We start from the raw sequence: 19,921 nt of genomic DNA on the forward strand, positions 1-19,921 counted from the left end.
AATACAGTAGAACCTCGATTATCCGCCCTAATTGGGGACTGGGGTTGGTCGGATAATTGAAAAGTCGGATAACCGAAAAGAATGAAAAAATACATTATTAGTATAGTATATTAGTATATCCCATGTAATTAGTATATTAGTATATCCCATGTAATTAGTATATTATTATATCCCATGTAATTAGTATATTAGTATATCGTTATTAACCAACTTCACGTTGAATTTTCATCGATGTTAAGCCTAACAAATTGTTTTTAAAATAATAATTGTCGCTATTGTATCGTTAAAAATTATTTTAAAATTATTTTATTGCTCACAAAACAACCACTTAGAAAATTATTTTATTGCTCACAAAACATAATTAGAAAATTAAGTCTTGTTTAAATACTGGCCTCCCTTCTATGGTCGAGTCAATGTTGCCAGCTAAAACACGCAAAAATTTAACAAAAATAATATTAAAGTAGCCAAGACATAGCCAAATATTGTAGCGCCACATCACTAGCGGACATTTGAAATTTGCCGACTAGAACAGTCAGTTAATCGATGTGACGGTTAATCGGAAATCGGATAATCGATGCTCTACTGTATTATTAATAGCAGTAAAGTAGTCTGATTTAATATGGCAATAGTTTGGCTTTAATAAGGGACATAGTTTTTAAATTGTAGTAATTACTTTAATACAGTGGTTCTCAATCTTTTTTTTTCTGCGGAACACTTATAATACATCAGCTTTAAAGCAGGGGTGGCACACCTTTTTGAAATCAAGTGCACTCAGTCTAGTAGATGACGACATTGGCGTTTGCTGATTACATTCCCATACAAAAATTATTTTACATTGTATTGATTTTTCTTTTGCAACAATTTGTAATTGTATATTTGATTTTTTGTGGAACACTTGAAATGGCTTAAAGGAGCACCCATATTCTTCAGACCATGGATTGAAAACCACGGCTTTAATAAACCTTTCATCATCATATATTGTAAATCTAAGGAACATTATTTTGTATCTTTTCTAGTTTTAAACTAACTATAGCAATGCCTTTGCTTATGTCACATTGTTTTTAGAACATTGCCAATTTCCACAGTTGGTTTTGTTCAATTTTGTTAGAAATTTCATAAAAAATTTTTGCATTTTCTATTTCTGTAATCATTTACATTACATTTTTGCATGTATATTTCTGTTCTATATCAGCATCCTATTTTTCTGCTAATGTGAAAAAGTCTAGATAGAATAGACTGGTGTATCAGTATTAAATATAGAAGATAAATTATTTTCAGAATTATTTAATTAAAAAAACTAATAAAAGATATATTTTATAAGGTATTTGTATTGTGTTTTGCTGTTTAATATTTTTATTTTTAATTCAGTTTCTGAATTTGTATTATAAACTTAAAAAGACACTTTTATATCTGTAAAAATTTTAAAAAATAAATTAGCTGTTTCCTGTATGATGTCATTTTTTAAGAAAATGCAATTGATATAACAGGTTTGCTGAATCATGGCATTCTCTTAATTATATGATACAGAACTTATTTATATTGTAAGCCATAATTTTCAGGTGTTTCTAAATAAAAAAATAAATTCAAGTTAGTAAGCTTTTGTGACTTGCTATAATTTTTGAAAACTGACTCCAAATTCTTTCAGCTTAGCTCATGCTATTTACATCTATTTTCAAAATTATTGATTACATAGCTCTTATGCAACAATATCAAGTAACATTTTGTCTGTAATATTCCTGAAACTTGTGTAACATCATATATTAAAATGGTTATATAATAACACATTTGTCATTTTTTTTTTAATGCTTAAAGTTACTCTGCTTGTCATATGACAGCATAACGTTGGCGTCAAACTTGATTCATTACAATGTTTTTCTTGGCAATATGGATGACTATCATATTGCCAAGAAATATGACTGTTTAAAAAGCTTGAAATGGCTTGTAGTAGTACAAATTATTTTTTGTAAAGCATTGTTTTGTGCAATTGATCTTGACTTCTCTATGTAATAGGTTTTATCAGTTTTAAAAAAATTCAAAAAATTCTAGTTGTCAGATGCTTCATTATAATGTAAGTAATAATTGAGTGAATAATTTAATATTAAAGATTAGCTAGTATCTTTGCAGTTCTGAATGGTATGGATTTGGATCTGATATAGAAGCAAACAAATGTTCTGACTGGATCTCAATTTTTCTTTTTCTTTGAGTTAAATACAATTTTTTCACTATAGTTAATTTGAGTTAGAAATAAACTGAACATAAAGATGACTATATTCATTTCAGAACTAGCTTCTGGTAGGTCTAAGAGTAAAACTAATAATAATAAATATTCATCAAATAAATTATGTATGACAAAGTATTTAATTACTAGCTGTATAAAGCATTTATTCCTGAGACTGTTGTGTAAAGAATTAATGTTCAGTAGAGCAAAATTACCAGCATACATTTAGGAGGAATTTGAATAAAAGTCAGATGAACAATCTTCAAGTTTGCCTTTTATTTTTAAAGAAAATGTTAGTGGTAAAATTTTATACAAAACATTCCAATAAATAATTCAAATGTTTTTGAAAAGCCATTGCAAGAAAACTGTGGTATGTTAAATGAAAATTGCATTGTAAAATACAGTTACTAAATATAGAAGTAGCCTATCATCTTTTAAAGTGATCAACAAACTCTTGCTGAAGGTTATTGAAACTCCTGTAACTGTTTTAAATTCCATTTAAAAAAAAGAAAATGAAAAAAGAAAAATCCTCTGCACTGTTTTTTAACATGAAATACACTACAAAAACCTAAGTCCTTCTAGAAACATAACATTCATATTTCATTAAAACATCATATTATTGAAAGGACTTAGGTTTTTGTAGTGTATTTAGTGTTAAAAGAAAATTATAGTTTGTAAGAATAACAGCAGATGAAACAAAAGAAGCAATAAAGATATAAAAATTCATTTTTTTTTTAACTGTTCAATAGAAAAAATATTAAGTCATTAACAAATATGACAATTTTTTCATTTTTAAATATTGCAGTGTATATAAAATAATAAAAGATTTCAATTTAAGAAATGATTGAGGAATGCATTCTGAATTGAGAGAGGTGAAATATTAGTTTACTATCATTGATATTTAAGATTTATTAGAAAGTATTGTTCTAATAAAATGACTATACATGTTCTCATTGAAACATGGGTAAATACAGGTCATGTATATATGTCAGTGTGGCAAGATACCAAAATTACATCTGCAAAACAAGTGTTTTTGGAAGACAGTTCAGTAGGTTTAAAAACACTGTCTAATAAAGGAGGACATTTAATAATGGTTTGTGTAGGAAGTAAGAATGGTTTTGTTTTTGAATCAAGTTTAATTTTTTCATTTGTAAGCACTGTGGAGGTTTTCATGAAGAAATGAATGGATCCAAATTTGAAAATATATTATTAAAACTTGGAAAAAATAGTATTATTTTAATTGATAACACTCTATCACAATATAAATGTAGAAATGTTGCAAATCACATCCTGGAAGAAAGCTACTATTTTTAATAGTTAGAATATTAAATATTGGGTTGATGCAAAAATTTGTCCTGTTTTTTTGAAAAGAATCAAAGAAAAATTTTATTTACTAAAACTTATATTTAATCAATATAGTATGTGCCATTCTGTTCGATGACCTTTTTCCATCTTTCCGGTAACTGCATAATCCCGTGATCATAGAATTTCTGAGATTTCTGGCAAAAAAACTGATCCAGGTGATTTTTCAAGTCTTCCAAGGAAGTAAAGTTTTTACCATCTAAGCTGTTTTGAAGTGATCTAAATAAATGGTAGTCAGAGGGTGCAGGGTCAGGAGAGTATGGTGGATGGACCAAAACATTCCAATCAAGTTGTAAAAGTTTTCTTGTCTTGATGGAACACAATGCCCTTTCTGTTGGCTAATTCATGTCGCTTCTGGTTAAAAAAATCTATGAAATTCTTTTAATCTGTTGTCTTTAATATTACTTTTACACTAAATCAGTTGGACTAGATTTTAAAAATTTTATATTTTTATCTTAATAATTAATTGATGTAAAGATATAAAAATATTAAGTAATGTGGTGTATACTTTGTTGCATACAAAATTACTTTGAAATTTTCGATTATGTTAATAGTACAATTATATTAGCATAATTGTGCTGTATATTATCCAAAATAAAAATATAAAAAGTGCATTTGTAGCCACAAATAAATAAATGTTTAACAAGTCCATTATATATGGTGTAAAATTTTACTGTGATATTTAATATGATAACTTATATAACACACCTTCTGCAAGTATCAAGTTTTAATTTAGATTCAAGTAAAACTAATTTCTCAAATGTTTGATTGTTCATGAACAAAATGTATAGTAATTTCATTAAGAAAATTGTGAAATTCTGTATGTATGAATTAAATTAACATCTGGGATTTCTTATGTTATAATAGATTAATTAATTAATTAATTATTAGAACATTAAATAATTAGATGTTGATAAAATCTTTGTTTTAGATATTAGAGTAATTTCAGATGCTCAGAGTAATGAATATAATATTAGTTTCTAAGAGTTATTAATTATCTTGAATTTTAATGATTTACCTAATTATATTAATTAAGTTTGAAAATCTATATTGTTATTAAAATTGTGAAAAATAAAAAAAATTGTAAATGATGATTTCATATTGATGAGTTTTCTTTTCTTAAAGATTATATAAAATAGTCAGTTTGTATCATTTTTAGCAGTCATAGCAACAGTTATACTGATGTTTTGGCATAAACCAATGCTATTATAAGAAATGCAGAGGGATTTTCCTCTTAAATTTTTAAACTATATTATTTATTTGTCTTAAATAAATGTTTTATGCTCACTGTTGAACACATTTTGTACAGTATTGATTCTGTGTGGATTTTATTGTTAGAGAAGGATAATTGCTAATCTTTACATTGTAAAATTGATAAGATATTCTTGTAACTTGCCTTTAATATATATTTATTATTATTTTTTTAATATTTATATTTTTAAATTTTTATTCTATTATTATTGTAAACTTTAGTCATCATTCTAAATTATTTTGTTACTGTGATCTGATATTTTCCTTTGCTTTTCTTTCTTGTAATTTTTTTCTATATTTCAATTACTTGTTAAGTTCAGAGTAACTTCAAATAGGGCCAAGAACATTATTCAATAGAGGAGAAGGTGGTATTATGGAACCCCAATTACATTTTAGTGAATTGTAAACAAGGTATCATAACTACACCCACATTTTTTGTGCGAAAAGTACTGGTAACTAGTAAACTAAATGTTCCTAATTGGATTTTTCGCTAGTGTAATTATAAGTATGGTTTTTGAAGGCTTTTGTACAAAAAGTCCGAAAGTAGGCTTAGAGAAAATCGGGTGGTAATATGGAACCTTACTGTATATTTTCAAAAAAATGCTTTAATGTAGCCAAAAACAAATAGGAAAGGACAAAAAATGTTAAATAATTACAAAATTATTTACTCCAATGTATTTTATCGCAAAAATGCTTTTATAATAGAAAAATATGACCTCCATCAACAATATATATTCCAGCAGCTCTTTTTCGATATTTTCAGACTTTCTACCTAGTGTCTTTTTCCCAAATTGCTCCGGACGAATGTCTGATTGCAAAGAGAGAGTTCGGAGGAGTTGAGTTCCATATTACTGTAAAAGCACCAAAGGGGTCCGTATTTCACGCATCGCCATCTCGAATTAACTTATGTCTGTCGAGACCAAAATTTAAAAAACGTGAACATCACACAGATTAATATGTACCCCTAAGTCTCTGGAACGGAATACATGCACCAGTGAACCTACAACTACACGATTTATATTTTAAAAATAATTAAATTCACTTAGCATTCAAAACTTGTGAATTTTGAAAAAAACAAATTTGCTGATTAAATACGGACAACCGTTTAACTGAAGTAAAACGGGTTTTCCCCTTGCTATGGATGTTTGCCTAGTTCAGTTCATCCACATTCCGCTACAGTTCGCCTTTATTATCAGTTCGAAATGGGGTGGTTCCATAATACCCGCAGTGTTCCATAATACCACCTTCTCCTCTACATTTTATTTGATTTCCAAAACTTTTTAATCGAGATTTTCAAAAGTTATAGAGAAATACTTTTATGTGTAAACATCCCGAAGCTTGATATTATAGTAATATGCCAAACAGTTGTCGGATTAAATTACACTACTTTACCGCTGTTATTATTAAATTAACTTATAAATAATTTGGTATTAGAGGTAGGCATTAGGTGCCATCTCTAGTACCAAAACTTGTTTTATTTAATAACATACAACAACCTAATACACTTTTAGAACCAAACAATCTATCATATTATTTGTCAGTCTTTGTTAATTAATACTAATTAGGCCATTGTCAAACTGGCAAAGCAAACTAGCCTTAACTTCTGCTAATCAGTGTATAGTGTTGAATTATAATTGATTGATTGATTGGTGCTGATTAAGAGTTTTTCTTCCACTAAGTTCTTTTTTCTAATTGGGTCAATTGTTTGATATTTTAAATCATTTAATATTGTAAACTGTACTAGTAATTGATTTTATTGTAAATACTGAATTGAATTTTTTGTATTTGAGTTTTATACTAATTACTGTTGTAAAATGTTTGTAGTCAGAAAGTTTGATACTGGCATTTATAGTTTTGTTGATATTTTCACAGAGTAAGAGTTTTCACTGATATTTTGGTCCTTGCAGCATTAATTAAAAAAAGATGACAGTGCAGTTTTACAGATTGTTAGCAAAGTAAATACACTATTTACCTTGTTTACACACCTGCTTAATAGTTAAACACAAATGGAAAATTACTTATATATTTTTTCTTTTTCCATAAAAGCTTAAAAATTTAAAAATTTATTACAAAGATTATTATTATATAAATCAACATTATATATATATTTTTTAAAAGATTTCTGTAATACAGTATAAAAAATATAAAATTATGCACAGAATACTAAAGAAATTTAAAATAAGTAATTCTGGCATTCTCAAATCCAAAGTATACTTGTAAGGTGTTTTAATATTATTTCTTAGTAGTATTAATAATTCAAAAAAGTATTACTCTTTCAGTTTACTTTTAATTGTGTGTATGGTACATTAAACTTCAGATTAAATTTTAAATTTGAAAATGTAATTAATTTTAGCCTGCAACCATTCTAGTACACACTATAACTGGGTAATATTCATAAACACAAAACCACACAGAACTTTTTCGACACCAGTTGAAAATTTAATATCAACAGACTAATGTTTTCAATTGTAAACTGGATCATTGTCAGGTCAATTAATTATCAAATAATTGATCTGACAAAGATCCAGTTTGCAATCAAAAATGCTAGTCTGTTTATATTAAATTTCCAACTGGTGTCGAAAAAGTTGTAGGACTTGTTGTTTACCGCTCTATGATATAGAGTTGGGATCACCTATTAACTAAGGATCTAAAGGACTATTAGCTTCATGTGTCTTAACTTTATAAATAGACAGGAGCTATTCACCTCCCCATTTATTAGATGTATCCTTTCCAACAATCAAGATTGTCTCCTTATACACAAAAATATCCATGTTAACAGATGACTGCTGAATTCTGGTTAATGTGTAAAAACCCAACTGATTCAATAACCTAGAAACCAGCAAATTTTCACTTACTAGACAAGCAAATGTTTTCATCCATTTTCAATTGGACATCTTCAGGATGTAGATCGAATTGTAACCACACAATTTTTGAATGATTGAAACTAATGTGTTGTTGCCTGCTGATTGGGGATGTTTTGAATGATGCACAAAGGACGCTTTTTCAAACGATGTATTTGAAACCCAGATGTTTCAAACACATTATTTGAAACATCTGGCAGCTGCTGATTGGAGAAGACAGTCCCCATACATGCTCATGTGTATGCCAATGTTTAAGGGGAGTGGAGGCCAACTTTCCACAAATGGATCCAATCTAAGTGTAAGTTCATTTGGATAGGAGCAGAATCCTCCAAGGAATGCCCAACAGAGCACAACTCTGCTACCTTGAACTGTTGGAGATATAAAGAGAGGATGATCAACTTCACTCAGGACTGTCAACTCCAAGGATGATTACACATTCTCCAATGCATGGAAAGTTTGCCTCCAATCCCTTAGAAATCAGCATATATGCAAGTATGTATGGGGGACTGTCTCTTCCAATCATCAGCCACCCACATATTTCAAATGCAATGTTAAAAAAAGTGTCCTTTGTGCATCATTTGAAACATCTCCACCAATCAGTGGTCAACAACACATTAGTTTCGGATCATTTGAAAATTGTGTGGTTAAAATTTGATCTTCAGCCTGAAGATGTCCTGAAAGTGGATGAAAACATCTGCTTGTCTAGTAAGTGAAATTTTGCTGATTTCTAGGTTATTGAGTCAATTGGATTTTATATCCAACTGACTCAATCCAGGATCTATGCAGTTCTTTTAAGGCGTCTGTCAAACAATCAAATAATAAACTATGTGGGAGTCACTACTAGAATGCTCTTAATTTTAAATTAATTACACATTAGAACAGGCATGGCCAACATATGGCCCACGGGCCAGACCCGTCCCGTCTAATGAATTTATGTGGCCTGCAATCAATCTTTCAATATTAAATATTGAAGTCTGAATAGCTCAATGAAAAATTCTGATGCCTAAAAAAAAAAAAGAGGTCAACAACTCACTGTGCGTTTAGAGTTAATTCTCCATTACTACAAATTTCTTAAGTACAGCATAGAGTGTTGATAAAGCATGATAATGTGAAAAATGTATCTACAATCTCTATCTACAATTCAGTCTCTACGAGGTGACACCACAATGAGATCTTGCACCACCTCAGAATCTTCCTAGGGCAGCCTGTGTCCACAGGCTGAACCAAAATCTTTCTGGTTCGGCCTGTGGAAAAAGGTTTTTTTTCCAATCTGGGCCTGGGGCAAAAACTGTTGGCCACCCATGCATTAGAATCTATATTTTTGATATGTAATTAATTTTACAGTATTGTTTTGCTATTTCTATCCTACTATTCTGCTATTACTGTCATTTTTAAGATCAAAATTAAAGTTAAGATATTTAATATTTATTATCACTTTTGAATTTAAAATTTGCAAATAATTAATGAAAATTTAAATAGTAAAATTAAAAATTTGTTTTGCATTTCAAATTCATATCTCATAGATATGCACATATGCACCATAACAGTCACTACAAAAATTTATTTATTTATTTTATTTTACATATGCAATAGGAAGTGTCATTAGAATATTTGATTTATTCCCCCAAATTAAAAAAACAAAAATAATGAAAAGACCCTTAAAGCAATAACAAAAGAAAAATACAAATATAATGTTTATATAAAAATTTAAAAGCTCTGTCTATTGGCGTTAATAAGGTTTTGATGAGTAAAATACAAAATAAATACAAAATATCTCACAAGCACTTTTGACATGTATAGAATGTTTTCTTCAGGCCAAACAAAAACAAATTTTAGAACGTTGATATGAAATTTAATATTAATATGTTCTAATTGGAGTGCATGTGTTTTTAAATGTTTAATGTTAATCTGTACTTATTGGAATGTGCATGTTAAATTTAAATGATGTGCTATTAAACTTACACATTTAATTAACATTCAAATTATAATTGAAAATTATTGGCAGCTGTGATTTAATTTTTTAAATGATTAAATAATGAAACCCATATTTTAGGGAGCTCTAGAATGGGGCTCGAATTTCTCAATAAATGATGTTTCCCAGATGAATAAACAATTGCAGTCCTCACGTTATACAAGGATGAAAGATTCATTCCACAGGTGTAATGATTGAAAACCCTTCTAGATGGTTCTGTGAAAATTTTATTTTACAAATGTCATTTAGATGACATTTGTAAAAATACTGCATACTGTAGAAATACAATTAAAGAATTACATATTTGAATTTTTTAATTCTAAACAACTCTAAACAAAGTGTTAATTATAAATATACCACACTAACCTTATAATGATTTGCAGTTATTTTGGAACGTAACGTAGATGTTTTCGGTCCACCCTAGGACTGAATGGAACACTAAACACACCAGAAAAGTTTTTTCTAGAACTCCACCCGAAGAAGGTCCTAAGGTGGACCAAAAACGTTTGTGTTATGTTCCAAAATAACTGCAAAGCATTATAAGGTTAGTGTGGTGTATTTATAAAAATACAATTACAGAAAACCCTTTGTTAGTTTGAAATTCAGGGGATGAAATATTTGCAACTTCAAATGATTAAATTTCGACTTAGGCGAGGTTTATATATTTCTGTATTATATGCCAAATGCCATGTAACTGATGTAGTTTATTAAACAAACAGAATATGGCTACTTACACAAAACACTGTTTTTGTTAATTAATAATAATGTAAATAAACTGCAGGTAATCAACAAGTGTCCAGTGAGAACCAACACCAATACTGTAAACTAACTGATACTTTTTAAAAATTAACATTACTTAACATCTCAAATATTGTTAATTAATTAAAAATTAATAAATTAATCAGTTGAATACACACACACACACACACACAATATATACAAACATCTCAAAGTCCAATGTTTAAACATAAACCAAATTATTACTGTATTGAATCAAGCTACTTTATCATTACTGTTATTTATTAAATGCTGAGTAATTTGGTACTAGAGGTAGACATTAGGCACTTACCTACCTTTAGTTACTCAAGTTACCAAATTAACATTTAATTTAGCATTTAAAGCATTTAATTAATAATAATAGCAATAAAGTAACCCTATTCAATACAGCAATCATTTAGTTTTGGTTTAAGTTTGTCTTATCAATACTCTGATTGATATTTTGCTTGTATACACAAGTAATCTGCTTTAAAATAATTTTGTAGTGCCTGCAAGTCTTTTTGCATACCTAGATCTGAAAATATTTAGAATTTATCTTCAGTTCTGTCATTACATAAAAATGGAGAAAGTTTTCAGAAGAATTGTAAATTTATTTTTATTTTTATACAGTGATACCTCGACTTATGCTACCCCGACTTACGCAAACCTGGAATTACGCGATTTTCAAATCTCGTCGATTCGTCTTTTGTTTGAACGCCACGCAACTCTTGATTACTCACTCCCCCACACTATTGTTTACCTTACATGTTCGGACGTGCTGCGCAGAATCGACGCATAGCTACAATTTATTTTGTGTTATTTATTTCTGTGTTTGTTATATCTACGGATACTTGAGAGACTCTATGTGGTGATTTCTTGTAACCGTGAACGAATCAAAAGGCAAGATAAGGTTAACGAGAACATATATTAGCTTACATCATCCGACTTGGATTTTACACAAATTGCGAAATTATACCCCGACTTACGCGGTTATCGTTCGGTCCCACCTATCGCGTAAGTTTGGGGTATTACTGTACTTTATTAAATATTATTTTAAGTTTTATTACTTATTAATTTACTGTGATAACTCCATTTTACTTTGAATTACTCCAAATAATTTTGCAGTAGTTTTTATGAATATTTCTATAAATAAAATTGGTTGGTTTCCAGATCTGTCTATTCTCTTTAGTATTATTTAGTAATTATTTTCTGTTTTCATAGCTTATAGATCCATGTACTTTTCAAAAATATAAATATATAATAAAAATTTAATATTTTCAGACAGATCTGAAAAGCCATTAAAATTAGTATTGAAAGTCGGAGGAAACAGTAGCAGCGTTCAGGCACCGATCCAGTCTCATCCTTCAGCACCACCACCTCTTGTTCCTTCGACCCAGTTTCAACATTTGGAAAGTTTTACGTCACAGTCTGAGATACCTCATTTGACTGAAGAGAAACCAAGGGATATGTGTGCTTATTCACCAGAGAAGCATAAAAAATCAAAAAAGAAGAAGAAGAAGAAGTCAAGCGAGAAGGAAAAAATAAAGCATGATAAAAAACGGAAGCATCATCACCACCATCACCATAGAGAACATGGTCATGAAAGAAAGGTAAACAGTTGTTATGATTAAATAGAATGCCTGTGCACTTATTACGGCCTTTTGTATTACTAAGTAAATTTTTGTTTTCACAATTTGATTATTATTTTTCGTTAAATCTGGATTTTCATACATAATTATATGTTTGTAAGTATTTTCACATATTTTCCTTTTAATATTAATCATAAAATAGTTTTGACTTCACATAGTCTAATAAAATAATTGAAAATAAAAGTCCAATAATTTAGTTTCTATACATTATTTAATTTTATAAATTTAAGTAAAAAATGATCTGACAAGTAAACACAAAATTGTTTTAATACATAAGAAACATTACGCAAGTGTTTTTAATGAAGTGAATCTTGAAGTCAGACATTTGGAATTGAACACTGATATATGCAGTTTATTTGGGACAGACCGATCTTAGTTATATTTGATCTGTATCACAATAAGTTATAATAGTTTGTTTATTTTTGGATATAATATATCTAAAAAAATTTTTGTAGAAGTTAAAATACTTTTTATTAGAATTTGTTGTATATATGTTAAACTTTCTACTGTATTAATATATTATTTGTTGTTAAAGTTGTATTATATCTAGATTATTACCGTTTAATTTAGGTTATTTGAATATATCTGCAACTAGATTTAAATAAAATGTAAAATTTTTTGCTAATACTAATCTACAGTGAATCTTTTCTGATGATGTTGCTCTTATTTGTTTTTTACTTTATGGCTAATAAAGCTAGAGATAATATAATTCACTGCAGTCTGAATAAGTAAATCAGGTTAAATAAACAAGGAGCTTTACATACATAAACAAATATTAAAGCAAAAAAATTGTTTTATTTAAAACAAAGCTGAAATGTTTTAAATTTCATAACAATAGATAATAGATTGTGTATGAAAAATGCAAATACATCAGAAAATCATCATCATTCTTAAATCCAAATTAAAAAAACAAAAATAATGAAAAGACCCTTAAAGCAATAACAAAAGAAAAATACAAATATAATGTTTATATAAAAATTTAAAAGCTCTGTCTATTGGCGTTAATAAGGTTTTGATGAGTAAAATACAAAATAAATACAAAATATCTCACAAGCACTTTTGACATGTATAGAATGTTTTCTTCAGGCCAAACAAAAACAAATTTTAGAACGTTGATATGAAATTTAATATTAATATGTTCTAATTGGAGTGCATGTGTTTTTAAATGTTTAATGTTAATCTGTACTTATTGGAATGTGCATGTTAAATTTAAATGATGTGCTATTAAACTTACACATTTAATTAACATTCAAATTATAATTGAAAATTATTGGCAGCTGTGATTTAATTTTTTAAATGATTAANGTGCTGTTGGTAAAAGTTTTTACTGTTCATTATTCAAAATTAACAATATATTTTCAGGAAAATAGCATTTTAAAGTTATAATTCCATTAATTATTTAAAAAGAGACATGTGTGTTTCTATATTACATCTTATTTTTTCCATCCACTCAAAAATTGTGAGAATGATGATAATATTTATGTAAGCATATTTAAAATTTCTACATATACATTTTCAGTTTATGACTTTCCATCATGATAAGAAGAAAAGGGATCATGATACCAGTCAAGATAGTGCTGATACACAAGATCATGATCAAGAACCACCAACAAAATATCAACATTTAGATGAATTAGCTCCATGTGAACGTCCATTAAGAGATCCTCGTACTTGCACATTGAAAAAGAAGGCAATGAAAAATCCTCTACAAATGCTGTTGTTTTATCTTCTGAAAAACTTACAAAAGTAATACATTTTCTATTAATTTTATTAATGTAATGTAATAAGTACCATATTTCCTCAATTATAAGATATTTTTATTTTTGCCCTATTTCAGACAAACTTTATTTGTCTGAAATAGAGATGTCTTACATTTATAGTTCAAAACACAAATCAGTAGACTATATGATGCATTGTACCTGTAATTGAAGTTTTTGATTATACAGCTCAATGGTCATATCAGTTCAATAAGCTTTGCTAGTAATTAGCTTTTAATTTAAACTCGTTCAACATTTTAAAATGCCTTTAAGATTATATTGTATTGCAACAGTTAACGAAAAGTTATTTTGTATGCTGAATAGCATGGATATAGGAAATGTTTGGCAGCTCTATTTTATGGCATTTGTGTTATTTATCTAACTTGTTTTAATTTAACAGCATTAATTAAAACTGGTCATTTAAAATTTTTTCCTTCCATTAAGAGTTCTTAAAATTTGATTTCAGACTCATGATATATTTTATAATCAAAGAAATGTGGTACTTTGTGAATAATAAGAATAGAATTCTGATTTATTTAGAATTAATATCTATATGTATAAAAATGAATGTGTGTGTGTGTGTGTGTGTCTGTCTGTTCCTCATGCATTACCACATCATTTATCCGATTGCCATGAAACTTTGGGAAGTTGTTTAATACACTCCTGCGAAGGTTTCTGGCATAGTACATTTATCCTACGATAGATGGCGCGCGTGTGTACGAGCATTTTACTGTGTGTTCAATCAATTTCAAATTGTGAAGACCATTTCCCCCTCCAAAAAATATCTCTATATATGCATTTGTTATTTACGATATTTGTAATAATTTTTGTTTAATCACTTTATTTCAACTTTTTTTTGCTAATTATGTATTCGCTCGAACTTTGTTAAAACCTTAACTGTATCCCGAACAACAGCTGAAGTTGTAGGAGGAAATTTGCTTATTTTACCGATCTAGAGATCCCCTTTTCCAAATTTTAATATCAACTCAAAATAATTTAAAAAGACAAATTACAATAAAATGGTTTATTATCCAACTATCAGAAATTTCACAACATGCCAAGGAAGAGAGGAAGGAGCAATTAAATAATCAAAATTATAAAGGATTAAAAAATATATATAAAAATGGGGATATTGCACTTCTACAATCTCTGCGAGTATGTGGGCTAAATTTAAAGAATCTGTGCTTCTCACATGGACAACTGTATGTGGCCAGCTCACGTGTCGGAAAACCTTCTGATTTATTTGTGTACGTACCAGACGCAAAAACAAAAACTATCGTGTATTCACAAGCACTCCAATAAATAAATAGAATTGAAATGACACTTTGAAATGTTTCTTGATGAAAATTAATAATAATAAGTTTCAATAAAAATGATAAAATGTAAATTTAATTTTATCATAACGAGTTTGCTTGAATTTCGTTTCTTCTAAGATTGCAGCAATGCGCGATGGGTAAGCTAGTTTGTAAATAAAAAACTATATAAAGTAAATAATTATTATTATTGTTATTAAATTAAATAATGTTTTTTTTTTAATAAATCAATAATTTAAGTTAACAACACTGATTACATGTGTTTTTAATAAATATTATTAAAAATGTGTTTACCATTTGGTAGTCACATTAAAAAACACTTGTAAATTTATAGTATTATTAATTTATAATTATTTTTTTAATATGATCTGAAAATGTAAACAAATCAAATTTCAATCTGTTTTTTTTTTTCCTTTCAAATTGTTACTAGCCACACTTTGTGTATTTTTATAGTCTGAAGGACCCTTTTAGAGAATGAGATTGAAAGATGTCAGATTTAAAAATTCACTAAATGGACACATCATCTTTCTCTGAAATGTAAACATATGCTTCTGACTATAAAGAAGGAAATAAATACTCTTAGGCATCTTTCATACTGGTCCCAACAGCTATGTTCATTGAAAAACCGAATATTTTTGATCACTTTCAGAGATCTTTGTCAGATTATGTGTTTCCATAAATTGAATGGTATTATTCAAACAACTTTTTTAAAATGGAACATTCTATATGCCATATGACTATATTCAAATTCAAAACATAAATGTGATGTACTGCACTTAATGATGAAATATGACATAACAAGAAACTTTTTGAAAAAGTATGCACCTAACTTTTCATAATGCAATTGGAGATAAACTAGAAAAATTTAAAATGTTTGTGAACAAAAAATAAAAAAATTTTGCAGTTATGGCATATTTCGTCATTAAAGTGTGTCACATTTATATATATATATATATATATCAACATCCCAAAGTTCAATTAATTATGGTGAGAGTTTGGATTAGTGTCACATATATGTTTTGAATTTGAATATTGTCACATGGGTGTATAGAATGTTCCATTTTAAAAAAGTTGTTCAAATAATATCATTTGATTTATGGAAATGTATAATACTGATCTGATGAAGATCTCTAAAAATGATCAAAAACATTCATTTTTTTTCCAATAAACTTAGCTTCTGGAACCAGTACAGGTGTCTGTGAGTATTTATAGTATTTTCCAGCTTCTGAGGTTTACTTAAGTAATATTGTTTTTATATCCTCTTTTTAGAAGTGTTTATTTTCAATTGTTCAGTTATTTTACTTGAATGTTTGTTGTTTATAAAATTTTATATTTAATCTGTAATATAGTGTTTAGTTATCTAATAATCATTTATATGGATCTAAAATTTAAAATAGTGTAAAAATGAAATAATTAAAGTATATTCAAAGTTACATGCCTATTTTATAAAAAAAATAATGAAATGTTGTAGTCAAAATGTTGTCCTCAGAAAATGTGCAGACAGTGACATATTGTAATTTAATAAAGTAAAAATTACATTATAGATACTAAACATATCTTCCTTGCTTGCCATGTCCAATTACCAGGAACAACTATTCTTCACTGCAGAGATGATCTTTCTTTGTAGGCTACTACTGCACAAATATATAAAACAGTCTAAAATGTCCACAGGAGATAATCCCAACATAATTAAAAATAAAACATTTCTTTGTAAAAAGGGCTGGTGGAAATTACAATTTAATAAAGTAAAACTTTATTAAATTGTAATTTCTGCTAGCCTTTTTTTACAAAGTGACATATTGTTTTCTCATTGAAATTTTCTTAAATTAGAGAACAGAATTAACTTTTTTTTCTTAATGTGGAGACATAACTTTTATAAAATAGACAACTTACATTTTAGAATAACAGTTTGTATTTGTAATGATTTGTTCTTCAGGAGCATAACTTTTTAGTTATTGATGCTGCACACTGTCACAACACGTGCAACTTGTTCTTAAAAATGTCCTCATGATCAAAAGAAATTAGCAATTTATATATTTGAAATATGTAAATTGTGGATATTTAAGAATAACATTATACTTTACAAACATTATGTTGAAGATATATTAATTATCTGGAAGACTAAACCAAATATTAATGAAGTTACACAGACTTTTAATGACAAGAGCTATGGTTTAACATTAAAACAAGTAAAACAGCAAAGCCGTGTTTGGGACAATACTATATCTTGGAGACTCACTACTAAGCTGGATCACTTGAACACTTAAGGTGGGTCTCATTCTCATTCTCCAATCTTCTTTGGTATTGCTGGTTTTGAGCACAATTGTTCAAACTTTGCTGGCCATGGCCACGATCACAAGGTTGTCCATGATGCATTTTTGATGAAATTAACCTATCCAATTTTGAAATTTCTCTCTGTTGCATGTTGCCCCGTGTAATTTTTGTTGATGCCTAACGAAAATTTCCTGTTTTTTAAAAAAATAATTATGGCTATCGTATCATCTGAAATTATTTTTTTATTTTGCACAAACAATATATATACATTAATAAATGTAAAAAGAAAAAAATTATATTTTGGAAGTTAGTTGTAATATAAAATTATAACGACTGGTGCCATCTACTTTGAAAAATGTTTTGATTCTGAAACGAGATATCTTGGGTCAACCAGTCAAGGTCAGCACATGGCAACCAGAGATATGTGGGAATAACACGGGACAGGTAAATGAGTTTTTTCAAAGATTCATTTGTCAAAATTTGATTTCTGATTTCGAACTTCCCAATGCACGCATTTGTCAAAATTCACTTTCACAATGTTTGCATTTCCAACTTCCTAACCAGCAATGCATGCACAAATCTCGCACTACTGCCTGTTTGTAGAGAGTGTTGCCATTTTTTATTTTATTTTGACTCGGTTCTTGGTCTCCTGAGTACCTAAAAGTCTGGTTTTTTTTGTGTGCGCATGATTTGGGCACCAAATACTCTGTGCCAAATAGCAACTCCTGACATGTACTCCTTCATACCTCTAAGCTGGTTATCCAGCAGGCAGTACGATTTTATAAACAAGACATAGTCTTGTCAGTTACATGAGGAAAGCCATATGAATGTACACTTCCTTGACCTCAGTATCACTTTTTATGAAGAGCATGTGGTTACACAGGTTTATCGAAAACTGAGCAACCCTTCCGTTTTCATTCCTTTCAGTTCTAGTGATCAGTAAAATAGCAGTGTTTAAAACACTTGTACAAACTCACTGCTCTAATATTATGGACACAATGAAGGAGATAAGGCAGATAAAAAATTAGCAGAAGCTCATGGCTACAGCAAAAGTCTGATTGCTAGATTAGTTAAAAACAGAAGACAACAATACAGGTATACCTCGCCTTACGTCGGTAATTGGTTCCAGGAGAACGACATAAGTCGAATTTACTTGTCTCCGAATCTATTTGTCCCTAGGCCAAACCATAAATTACCATTCCCGGTTCTGTATTTTATTTATTAATGCATTTTTAATAATATATGGTTAATAAAAATCTATTTTAAGCTTACAAACAAATAAATTTTAGTTTTTAATATAGTACAGAAAAAAGTATTCTAAATTTACGAATGCATGTACTGTAAATACAGAACATACTAGTATATATTTTAATATGATTTTATGTGCTTTAAACGTTTTTCTAGTGATATTATGACTTCAATATATGTGGCGGACAGACGTAAAGTCGAATAAAATGACTTAAACTTGATTTTAATTTTTCCATATACTTTTTTGACAAACGACGTATAATCGGGAACGACGTAACTCGAAACAAAGTAAGTCGAGGTATGCCTGTATCTTCAAACCTGTTATCGGTGTGTTCTCCCACAACAACTCACAATGAAAAAATATACAGTTTGTTGCTAATGTTTTCAAACTGAACAGGTTTTTCTTCAGGTAATGTTGAATTCCTGATGAAATGCAGATCGAAGAAAATAAATTTGAAACTCGAACATGCATTTCTCGATTACGTCTTCTTGGGCATGCACTCTCCAGTGCAGGATGGTAATCATAGATTTTTGTCCATAAGCACCTGCCACGCTACTGATAGATTTTCTGTCAGTAGCTTATTGACAAAAATCTATGATTGAAGATATTTTTTCACAAGTTAACCCTTTGGTGAATGTGCCCGCGGCAAATTGCTGCAAAATAAAGATAGTCTTTTGTTTGACGTTGTACTTAATTATTGCAGAAGTTCGTCATAGTATTCTCTCTTCATAATACAAGATACAACATGTTTATGAAATTGGGTCAGTTATACTAACCGTTTAGTTGTTACTGGTCTTTGAATGAAGTCGTACCTCATTTGTGTTGTAACTGCTGCTATGCGCCCTGCCATGTAACTAAAATATCGGTATACTTTTATATATATGTGTTTAATTTTTTTAATAAAGTAAGTCAATATTTGAAAGTTTATTAAATAAATATATTAAATAAACACTGTTGTAAGTTTCTATAAATTTTTAAATTTATATTAGTCTATATTTTTGAAAAATATAAGGGAAACAAAGAACCATCCAAAGTAGTGGCAAAAACCTAGAATTTGTTTTATTTGTGCACAATTTTGTGTATAAATAAAACACATTCTTGTTTTGAGCACAATTGTTCAAACTTTGCTGGCCTCAGCCATGGTCATGATCACAAGGCATTTTCAGTGAAATTAACCTATTCAATGTCGAAATTTCTCTTTTGTTACATATCGTCCCAGGCTGAATTTTTGTTGATACCTAATGAAAATTTCCCATTTT

At 28.7% G+C, this 19,921-nt stretch overlaps 1 protein-coding gene across 5 annotated transcripts in view; it reads left to right on the forward strand.

Moving 5' to 3' along the window:
- Window positions 1-19,921, forward strand: part of LOC111625217 (bromodomain-containing protein 7-like) — a 57,055-nt gene that overhangs the window by 12,928 nt on the left and 24,206 nt on the right. For 2 of the 5 annotated variants that reach the window (XM_023368301.1, XM_023368299.1), the window contains exons 2-3: window positions 11,702-12,030; window positions 13,589-13,815. In XM_023368301.1, coding sequence (XP_023224069.1) covers window positions 11,702-12,030; window positions 13,589-13,815 — 556 coding nt within the window. Of the gene's footprint in view, window positions 1-1,897; window positions 2,069-4,301; window positions 4,401-11,701; window positions 12,031-13,588; window positions 13,816-19,921 lie in introns of those variants that run through there. The other 3 variants (XM_023368303.1, XM_023368300.1, XM_023368302.1) reach the window with 3 other exon arrangements.

Source organism: Centruroides sculpturatus, unplaced genomic scaffold (genome assembly GCF_000671375.1).
Source record: "Centruroides sculpturatus isolate CEXI.00-Female unplaced genomic scaffold, Cexi_2.0 scaffold317, whole genome shotgun sequence".
Taxonomy (NCBI): Eukaryota; Metazoa; Arthropoda; class Arachnida; order Scorpiones; family Buthidae; genus Centruroides; species Centruroides sculpturatus.